Below are 10,851 nucleotides of genomic sequence, written 5' to 3' on the forward strand. Positions count from 1 at the left end.
ATATCACTTTAAAAAATCAGAACTGAAGATTTGGATCCTGGGCCTCAACTTAAAAATAAACAGAGTTTAACGACAGGAAATTGATTCCAGTTGTCAGATCACGTATACGCATACCTTAGCTTTGTGCAACAACCTGAAACTTTCAGATACCATAAATAATATTATTGCTAAACATATGCCATTCTAATTTGCAAGCGACCAGAATATAGAATACGAATTTTTGTATAAAAATGCATTAAGTCCTGTTCTACACCTGCATGCTTTGGAAGCGCTGGCCTAGCTGTATCAAAATATCAGATTGTGTTTCTGCAACATTTCGTGCATAGTACGCCATTTTATCTAAAACAGTCACAACGAGGGCTTTACATGCAGTCTGGGGTATTTTCCCCTTTTATATTTTTGCCACTTTATATCGAACCTGTTATACTCCCAGAAGTGCACAGTAGCTTGTACTTAATAAAAATGTACAATTCACCGCTGGTATAAACAGATGTGTGCCGTGTTTGCCTTTGTAAGCATTTGTTTAAAAAATAAGTTCACAATACGATAAAAACACAGAAAGCACAAACTTTATAATACAACGATACAAAATCAATACCAAATCATTATGCCAATTAATTAACTATCCTTTGAAAACAGAGAACACCTTTATATCTACAAAAAACTTGACATTTGTATGTATTTTTGAATTACAAACAGTGTAGTCCCTTAATTCAAAGATCAGATCTTGGCCAAAACAAGACAATCAGACGTGGGCTGAATTCGGAACAGGAGCCTTTGCTTAGTCGATTATTGAGCTTTTGATCAATGTCTGAATAAAACTGATTCGCTTTTTTAACTCTTTGATTAAATTACACAAAAAGCACCTTCCTTCGAGCCGGAATCGAACCAGCGACCTAAGGATTCCCTGTTAACTCCACTACAGTCCTCCGCTCTACCAACTGAGCTATCGAAGGGATGCTGTGGCATTGCTTTCTGGCACATACTGCCCAATGAAGTAAAATGTGAAATGGGTGATTTAAATCCCACTTCGACATCAAGTTTCCAACTCGTTTCCTTAGTCTCATTAACTTGAATTTAAGCCACGAACCAGGATTCTACTGTATAAACTTCCAGGGATATTACAAAATGTTTGATGGGGCATCAATCATTCCAGGCGGAAATTGATTCCTTTTTTTTCTCGAGGGATCATATTAAACATTTCATTAGTCTCGAGAGGAGGATCACCATGAGACACAAAACAAACAGTTTCTTTCTGTCTTTATTAGAAAGTAGCGTTTGTGCTACATTAATAATATTTTCAAATAAATAAAGAAGTTGTAAATTTTAAAAATTTATATTTGAATCGAAATGTGGTTTTGAGTTAAATATTAGCGTGTTCATGTAATTAGTTTGTGTTTGTCATTAATATATATATATATTGCCATGTTACTAGAATTTGTAACTGAAGTTTACTAGTTGTGTTTTTTATAATGATTAGACATTTGAATACAATATTGTATATAATGTATAATTTGAACTACATATTGTTAAGGTGTGAATAATTGTATATTTTAATAATACATTTCTAAAACAAATCATTGGCTTTATTTACTAGTTTTCACACGTATAAAAATCTTTCTTTGATGTATAATAGAAATCAAAGAAAGATGTCTATTATACATCAAAGATGAGCAGTGTGTGTCGTGTTCACAGCTGATAACTAGAAGATGTCTGGAAGAGGCAAAGGCGGAAAGGGACTCGGGAAAGGAGGCGCTAAGCGTCACCATAAGGTTCTCCGTGACAACATCCAGGGAATCACCAAACCTGCAATCCGCCGCCTGGCTCGCTGTGGGGGAGTGAAGCGGATCTCCGGGCTGATCTACGAGGAGACCCACGGGGTGCTGAAGGTGTTCCTGGAGAACGTCATCCGCGACGCCGTCACCTACACCGAGCATGCCAAGAGGAAGACCGTCACCGCCATGGACGTGGTGTACGCGCTGAAGCGCCAGGGCCGCACCCTGTACGGCTTCGGAGGCTAAACAGGAGCGGAGCTTCACTACCGGACCCCGACGTATAAACCCAAGTGACCCAGTGACATTTGTCACTGCTGAGGTTGCTTTATGGGTCTATTTTCTATACTGTGCTGATCAATTGGAAATCAAATTGCAAAAAAGACCCGTTCCCACACCTAAGGTCAAATATTAGGAATCAAAACTGCTCAAGATTTCCAAGTGCAAGATCTTTTTATTCATAAAAGACCCTATTTATGTTGTATGAGAAATATTAATATTAATACAGAATCTTTTTTCACCAAATAAATGGGCTTCCTGACTTCAGAAAGCCTTCTAGACAAATACTAAAAGAGCAAAAATTCAATTTGGTAAATGAAATGAAAACAAATACCCTACCAAACAGGCAGTACAGGCCATTCAGGATGATAATACAAAACCATTTATAATTCAACAAATAAAACCTGTCAACTGGTAATCACCACTTATCATAAAAAATAAGTAGCAATACACAGTAGGGGACTCTTGGGTGCAAGTTAAATCCATGCAAGAAGGGGGTTTAGTGTTATATTTCTAAATCAGATATGCAAATGAGAGATCTGGCCCAGCCAATCTCAAAGCTCCCTTGGTCTGGAATGGAGCTGCTCCCCTCTTCTAGTTATTCACACTGGAGTTAGGTTACATATTAGCACATTTCATCTAACAGTTGCTGCAGAAACAAAAACGTAAACAAATGACCTGGAATGTGACCACACCTATTAGAATGTAGTTCAACAGATAACTTGTAAACCTTGTCATGAGATTTTTTTTGTTCTACAAAATATACTTTATTCCGCAAAAAAAAACATCTCAAAAGGAACATCTCACACATATTAACACTCCATGTAATAAAAAACAACGGCGGAACGGAGATTGATTGCATTGGTGAAGGAGGTGTCCCTCGGCACCGCATCCGTCGCACTTTTTGGCTGCCCGGCAGGTTTTTGCCAGGTGCCCCTCTTTGTTACAGTTGTGACATCTGACGATGTCACACGTGTTCTCCTTGTGGCCGGACTGTCTGCACTTCTTGCAGAAATCCGGCATCCTGGGGTAGTAAAGGTACCCCCTGTCGGCTCCGATGTTGAAGCGGGCCGGGGGGTGCTGGAAACCGTCGACGCCCTCTAGGTCCTCTTTCAGGAGGACTCGGTACTGGCGTTTGCCGTACCAGACGCCGCAACTGTCCCTGATCTCCATCGGTTTGCCCACCACAGTTACATACCTCCCTAGGAACGCTGTTACCAGTTCCATTGGTACGTAGGGGTTGTATGTGAGGACTGTGATGGTCCTCTGGTTTGTCTTCCTCATAGGCTCCGGCCTGAAATCAGAGAAACGGGGGTGCTTACCTTTTTCTCTGATCATTTTCGTTGCCTTTTCATATGAGGTGACCGTGGCCATGTAGGCCTCCATGTATCTCTCTGCCTTGTTGTCTTGCAGGCAGTAGAGATCTCCGGCCACCAACTGCAGGATCCCTCTCAGGAAGGTAATGAAAAAGGATTTCGCAGTTGGCATCGTCTCTGTTTTCTTGGTCCAGTGGAACCGGATCAGTGTCTTCTTGTCTGCCATCTGGAAAGGAGAAAAAAGAAAAAAGGAGAGAAAGAGAGAGAGCAAGGTCCTGTGGAGAGGAGGGTTTAGCTGCTAAAGGAGCAGCGAGTGAGCCCTGGACTTTGTCCTTGTGGGCAAAGCCCAGCTGGGTGCAGGCGCAGGAGGAGAGAGAGAGAGGGAGCGGATAGTGCTTCCGAGTCTCGAGGAAGAAAGTAAGCACCGCGGGCAGGCCACAAGTACCTACTCCCAGCCAAGAAGCCAAGGAGGCAGAGAGAGAGAGGGAGCGGATAGCGCTTCCGAGTCTCGAGGAAGAAAGCAAGCACCGCGGGCAGGCCAAGAGTAGCTACTCCCAGCCAAGAGGCCAAGGAGGTGGAGCAAGAGAAAGGGGGAGGGGAGAGGAGAGAGCAGAGAGAGAGAACGTTGCTGCCGGATCCCACCCAGCTCAGCTGCTGCTTGGCCTTAACCCCCTAGGCTCAACCTAGGGCGATACCAGCTCAAGCACTCTTCAGGATCTTCGATCGCCTTCTAGAACTTTGGAACTGCGGGCATGCCACTTGAACTTGATCTTAGCCAAAAGGCCGATAAAATTGGATTCCAGCTCACTGGCCCTGCAAAACTTAGTTCAAGACTTTAAACTCTCAGACACATATAGATTTTTATATCCCACAATAGCAGGATATACACGGTCAGGGAGGAATAGCAGCTCCAGAATTGACTATTGCTTTGTCTCAGAGAGCGTGAAAGTTGTTGGGGTCACTCTTCAGCCTGTCTTCTTCTCAGATCATCAGGCTTTAGGGTGTAGAGTGGAACTCCAGGGTGGGACTGTCTTTGGCCCAGGCCTCTGGAAACTCAACACAAAGCTGCTAGAGAACGAGGGGGTAGTATCCCGCTACAAGGAGAAACTATCACAGTGGCTGTCCTTGCAGTGTCTGTACAGGTCAGTAGGAGAGTGGTGGGAGGAGGTGAAGGTGAGGACAAAGGCCTTTTTCATGGCTGAGGGAAGGAAGGCTGCTGCCAGACGGAGAAGAGTGCTAGCCAGGAAACAGAGGCAGCTGCAGCGTCTCTACACGAGACAGTGGCTTCGATGTGCTCGAGGATATCACCCTTTTAAAAAAGGATGTCCGGAGCATAGCGGAAGAAAGTAGTCGAGGAGTGCTGTTAAGAATCAGAGTGCAGTTCTTGGAAGAAAATGAGAAGTGTAGTCGCTTCTTTTTCAGGAAAGTGGTAGGCTCCAAGTCTGTCATGGAAAGTGTAGTTGATTAGGAGGGAAGAGAGAGTACAGAGCTGAGTGCTATCCTCTCCTGCATCGAGGCCTTCTTGTCACGGTTGTCCAAAGGGACTAACCGTGGGGAGCAGGAGGGTGGAAAAAGACCCATATGCGTAGCGGCAAGACGGGAAAAAGGCCCGGGCTCATTAGTGCAAAGAGTTCAGGAATGCCGTATAGAAACCTGTGCCCTCAGGGAGCGGACGTGGGGAGCCCTGGTGCTAGGCGGGTCTCAGGACATCCGAACGTCAGTGCTGAGCGAGGACAGAGTGCAAGACCCGGAAATACAGTGCCTTGCGAAAGTATTCGGCCCCCTTGAACTTTTCAACCTTTTGCCACATTTCAGGCTTCAAACATAAAGATAAAAATTTTTTATTTTATGTGAAGAATCACCAACAAGTGGGACACAATTGTGAAGTGGAACGAAATCTATTGGATTTTTGAAACTTTTTTAACTAATAAAAAAATGAAAAGTGGGGCGTGCAAAATTATTCGGCCCCCTTGCGTTAATACTTTGTAGAGCCACCTTTTGCTGCGATTACAGCTGCAAGTCGCTTGGGGTATGTCTCTATCAGTTTTGCACATCGAGAGACTGAAATTCTTGCCCATTCTTCCTTGCAAAACAGCTCCAGCTCAGTAAAGTTGGATGGAGAGCGTTTGTGAACAGCAGTTTTCAGCTCTTTCCACAGATTCTCGATTGGATTCAGGTCTGGACTTTGACTTGGCCATTCAAACACCTGGATACGTTTATTTGTGAACCATTCCTTTGTAGATTTTGCTGTATGTTTGGGATCATTGTCTTGTTGGAAGATAAATCTCCGTCCCAGTTTCAGGTCTTTTGCAGACTCCAACAGGTTTTCATCCAGAATGGTCCTGTATTTGGCTGCATCCATCTTCCCCTCAATTTTAACCATCTTCCCTGTCCCTGCTGAAGAAAAGCAGGCCCAAACCATGATGCTGCCACCACCATGTTTGACAGTGGGGATGGTGTGTTGAGGGTGATGAGCTGTGTTGCTTTTACGCCAAACATATCGTTTTGCATTGTGGCCAAAAAGTTCGATTTTGGTTTCATCTGACCAGAGCACCTTCTTCCACATGTTTGGGGTGTCTCCCAGGTGGCTTGTGGCAAACTTTAGACGAGACTTGTTATGGATATCTTTGAGAAATGGCTTTCTTCTTGCCACTCTTCCATAAAGGCCAGATTTGTGCAGTGTAAGACTGATTGTTGTCCTATGGACAGACTCTCCCACCTCAGCTGTAGTTCTCTGCAGTTCATCCAGAGTGATCATGGGCCTCTTGGCTGCATAACTGATCAGTCTTCTCCTTGTCTGAGCTGAAAGTTTAGAGGGACGGCCAGGTCTTGGTAGATTTGCAGTGGTCTGATACTCCTTCCATTTCAAGATGATCGCTTGCACAGTGCTCCTTGGGATGTTTGAAGCTTGGGAAATCTTTTTGTATCCAAATCCGGCTTTAAACTTCTCCACAACAGTATTACGGACCTGCCTGGTGTGTTCCTTGGTCTTCATGATGCTCTCTGCGCTTTCAACAGAACCTTGAGACTATCACAGAGCAGGTGCATTTATACAGAGACTTGATTACACACAGGTGGATTCTATTTATCACCATCAGTCATTTAGGACAACATTGGATCATTCAGAGATCCTCGCTGAACTTCTGGAGTGAGTTTGCTGCACTGAAAGTAAAGGGGCCGAATAATTTTGCACGCCCCACTTTTCATTTTTTTATTAGTTAAAAAAGTTTCAAAAATCCAATAGATTTCGTTCCACTTCACAATTGTGTCCCACTTGTTGGTGATTCTTCACATAAAATAAAAAATTTATATCTTTATGTTTGAAGCCTGAAATGTGGCAAAAGGTTGAAAAGTTCAAGGGGGCCGAATACTTTCGCAAGGCACTGTATATAGCCCAAGGGAAAGAGAGGGACAGGAAGGACAGCAGACCAGAAACTAGGGACAGGACAGAGAAGGACCGCCCTCTGGCTGCAGAGGGCGTGACACTTCTACTCAAGACTGTACAGCTCTACAGAGGTAAAGGATGAAGAAATTAATTTTTTTACCTCAAAGCTAGAAAAAGTTTTGAGTGAAGAAGATAGGGAAGTACTTGAGGGGGATTTGACAGTAGAAGAGCTGAGAGGCTATGGAGAGCTTACAGAAGGGGAAAACGGGTGCTGACAGGCTCCCTAAAGGGGCGTCTGCTTTTACTACTTGCACGAATGAAGGCAAAAAAAAGCCAATCGATGTGAACGAACGGCGCTTTACAGAGGAGTACTGCCTGACTGGATCGTTGATGAACGACAGAGGCCACTCCGACCTCTTCTCGGTTTTCTTCAATGACTTACTAAGGATCTTCTTCACATTCGCCCATGCAGGGGAAGCCAGTTACACCAAAGCAAATGCAGGAAAGTGCAATTCAAACAGAGACCAGGAGGGACTTGCTTACACCAAGAGTGGTCGGAGAATGGAACAATGCGCCCAGCCCTGTTGCTGGAGCCGATTCTTGATGAGATCTTGGGCTCACTAAGAAGCCCCCTCTGGATGCTAATCTTTCTGTTGTTCTTGCAGGTCCTGCGCTGCTTTTGAGCCGACAGAGCTCGTCCTGGTCTGTCGGCACAGCACAATTGCAAATGATCGGCGCAGCGTACAGAATGAACGTGCGTTTGGTACAAGATTGCATGAAGGCACCGGAAATACAGTGGGAACAAATGACCGGTCGCTCAATACCTCTGTGAAGTACAGGAGCGTGCAAAACGAGGCTGTTTCCACTCGGTCTCGAACCGGGGACTTTTCGCATGTTAGGCGAACCTGATAGCCGTTACACTACGGAAACCTGCAGGGACTGTTGCTGGTGTCTCACTTGCGTTTCGGGCTGAGAAAGGGAAGCGTCACTTTAGGAAGGGGGTGCTGGAGAGAGGAACAAAGGGCGCGATGAAACAAAATGCCGAAACCCAGGATCTTTAGATCTTCAGTCTAACGCTCTCCCAGCTGAGCTATTTCGGCGGTGCAGAGAGCACACATCCACCTGCTCCAGCCTTCCTGTGTTGTGGCATGAGCGCACCAAGAGTAGCGGGAGTGTTGCAGGAACGACATTCAGAAGGAAAGCCACCCAGCTGCGCCCTCTGAGCTCTGTCCAGCGCATCTTCCTCGCATGGACTCCTACCTGCGACGGGCAGGAAACAATTAGCAAGAACAGAACAACACCCCATGGGTGTCTCATGACCACACCTTAGGTTTTGACACGTGCAGGTGTGAGGGGTTGCCGGGCTACTTTGGAGCAGAGCTTGGGCGGAGGGGGGGCGGGAAAGCAGACAAAGAGGTGACACCTCAAGGTCTGCACGATCACAGCTCTCCGCCGCCCCAGGCTTCCGCTTCCAGCTACTGGACACACCCGCCCCTCCTCACACAGACCGTGGAAAAGCCCCCGAGTGGGAGGGCTCTCTCTTCCTCCCAGGAGCTCTTGGACATGACGCACAGACAGAGCGCGGGGAGCCGCCGCCTGCAAACACGGCTCCAGGCAGGACTCTGCTCCGCAGGAGCCGCAGAGCAGAGGAGATGGGGGCAGCTTAGCTCCTGTGCAGAGACCTGAGCTGTTGTTGCTGCGGATGCTGTCTTTTCTGCACTCGGGGTAGGAGTGAATGTTGAGTTGTCCTTAGAAATGAAGCAGAGCACTTCAACGGCACGGGTGTGTGTGTGTGCGCCCTGGTGATTCTGGGAGACAGATCGAACCTGGGCTAAAAGAGAGGGGGCTTAGCCCTCTTCCATTTGCTAGTTCAAAGTTGTACAACCCATTTGTATCTGCTAAGCGGCGCAGTCGTCGTGCACAAAGAACGCTTTGAAAAGCGTCCAAAGCAAGTCATTCCGAGTTGGTCGTTTGTGTTTTCCGTTCAGACGCGAAATGCTGAAATGATCTCTCGGCTCCTCGGTTGTCATTTCTGCTCCGTAAAGGAATCACAGCACGTGTCGCCTTCCAGCACGCTGGGTCGGGACACGATGCCGGAGGTCGGAGAGTGTGATGTGTTCCTCGTTAGTATAGTGGCAAGTATCCCCGCCTATCACGCGAGAGACCGGGGTTCGATTACCCGATGGGGTGTAGCTTTTCTTTTACCTCCTTAGAAAAAGGACTGCCTTTCACTTCTCTGTTTTCTTTCACAGCGTCGTGCACCTTTTCATTGCTCTCGCTTTCAGAGCCTACGCACGGCACACGACTCGACATCAGGAAGCACATTGAAGTGAAAGCAGGGAGCACTGCGACATGCACTGTGCAGATCCCGTCACACTAACAGGTGAGTGGGTCTGTTCGATGCACAAAGAACGCTTTGATAACCGTCAAAGGCAAGTCATTCCGAGTTGGTCGTTTGTGTTTTCCGTTCAGACGCGAAATGCTGAAATGATCTCTCAGCTCCTCGGTTGTCATTTCTGCTCCGTAAAGGAATCACAGCACGCGTCGGCTTGCAGCACGGTGGGTCGTGACACGATGCCGGGGGTCGGAGAGAGCGATGTCTTCCTCGTTAGTATAGGACCTGTCACGCGGACCTGTCACCTGTCCCCACCTGTCACGCGGGAGACCGGGGTACATCAGGACGCGCATTGAAGTGAAAGCAGGATGCGCTGTGACATGCACTGTGCAGATCCCGCCACACTAAGAGGTGAGTGGGTCTGTTCGATCACAGCGCTCGGCGAATCCCCAATCCCCTTTTGTGCGTGGCGACAAAAGACGTCTCTTTCCGCCCGGTTTCGAACGGGGACCTTTCGCGTGTGAAGCAAATGTGATAACCACTACACTACGGAAACAGTGGTAAGACGTGCCCAGCGGCCCAGTGCTGAGCTTTGCCAATGCAATTCAGGTGCTTCCAGTGCCTTTATTGGAGTGCGCTGATGGACCGTGCTCTCTCTCCAGAGACCGGCACGCCTGTCATGGACGGAGCAGGAAAGACAGCGCCACATTCTACAGCCCTCTCCACGCAATCGATGAAATCGGGCTACTGAAGTGGAGAAAATCGCCTCTCCAGAAAGTGCAAATATCATCTTGGAGAGCATAAATCCTATTGCCGAAGGTCAGCCCTGTCTACCAGAGTAACCCTCCCACCTCCTGCAGCAATGATCAGCTCGTCTCACACGCGAGAAGTTTCGGCTGGAAACAAGTGCCCCCTCTTCTCGCACGTTTTGCACGTTCGAGTAGTTTTAATGCGGCTCCTTCGTACACGGTGCTGATCTTTTGGAAAGCAGGAGGCAAAACTGACACGTTCCCATACCGGGAGTCGAACACGGGCCGCCTGGGTGAAAACCAGGAATCCTAACCGCTAGACCATATGGGAACGCACAACCCCCCTGTTCCGGGCATCATGCAAGCAAACTACATAAATATGAGAAAACACGCAAGAGAGTTGTCACTCAGAGTGTCGAAGGGTCGATGTATACTGGGGCTCGGTTGAAATGCAACGTCAGGACTTTTCCGAATTATGTCACACGAAGAGAGCACAGCCTTTTCTGCCCTGCCACGTGTGTATCGGTATCTCGCCGTGATCGTATAGTGCTCAGTACTTTGCGTTGTGGCCGCAACAACCCCGGTTCGAGTCGGGGTCACGGCAGAATAGGGGCGTCTGGGTTTACTACATGCACAAATGAAGGCAAAAAAAAGCCAATCGATGTGAACGAACGGCGCTTTACAGAGGAGTACTGCCTGACTGGATCATTGATGAACGACAGAGGCCACTCCGACCTCTTCTCGGTTTTCTTCAATGACTTAATAAGGATCTTCTTCACATTCGCCCATGCAGGGGAAGCCAGTTACACCAAAGCAAACGCAGGAAAGTGCAATTCAAACAGAGACCAGGAGGGACTTGTTTACACCGAGAGTGGTCGGAGAATGGAACAATGCGCCCAGCCTTGTTGCTGGAGCCAATTCTTGATGAGATCTTGGGCTCACTAAGAAGCCCCCGCTGGATGCTAATCTTTCTGTTGTTCTTGCAGGTCCTGCGCTGCTCTTGAACCTACAGAGC

The 10,851-nt window shown here is 47.3% G+C and overlaps 1 protein-coding gene and 3 non-coding genes across 4 annotated transcripts; 1 reads left to right on the forward strand and 3 right to left on the reverse strand.

The window, feature by feature from the left end:
• Positions 1–868: 868 nt before the first annotated feature.
• Positions 869–956, reverse strand: trnay-gua (transfer RNA tyrosine (anticodon GUA)). Its single transcript is given in 2 exon segments — positions 869–904; positions 920–956. It is a non-coding gene; the product is annotated as a tRNA-Tyr (tRNA).
• A 753-nt stretch (positions 957–1,709) lies between these two features.
• Positions 1,710–2,021, forward strand: LOC148663282 (histone H4-like). The gene has a single exon (XM_088633034.1). The coding sequence runs from the start codon at positions 1,710–1,712 to the stop codon at positions 2,019–2,021; it is 312 nt and encodes a 103-aa protein (XP_088489160.1).
• Positions 2,022–2,300: 279 nt separating this feature from the next.
• LOC148663283 (U7 small nuclear RNA) lies at positions 2,301–2,356 on the reverse strand. The gene has a single exon (XR_015938938.1). It is a non-coding gene; the product is annotated as a U7 small nuclear RNA (small nuclear RNA).
• A 7,739-nt stretch (positions 2,357–10,095) lies between these two features.
• On the reverse strand, positions 10,096–10,167 carry trnae-uuc (transfer RNA glutamic acid (anticodon UUC)). The gene has a single exon. It is a non-coding gene; the product is annotated as a tRNA-Glu (tRNA).
• Between the last annotated feature and the right edge of the window lie 684 nt (positions 10,168–10,851).

The sequence above is a fragment of the Lepisosteus platostomus genome, chromosome 5 (genome assembly GCF_059453375.1).
Source record: "Lepisosteus platostomus isolate fLepPlt1 chromosome 5, fLepPlt1.hap1, whole genome shotgun sequence".
Classification (NCBI taxonomy): Eukaryota; Metazoa; Chordata; class Actinopteri; order Semionotiformes; family Lepisosteidae; genus Lepisosteus; species Lepisosteus platostomus.

Excerpts from the sequence above, each read along its gene's own strand:
- LOC148663282 (XM_088633034.1), top strand. The coding sequence starts at position 1,710 with ATGTCTGGAAGAGGCAAAGGCGGAAAGGGACTCGGGAAAGGAGGCGCT.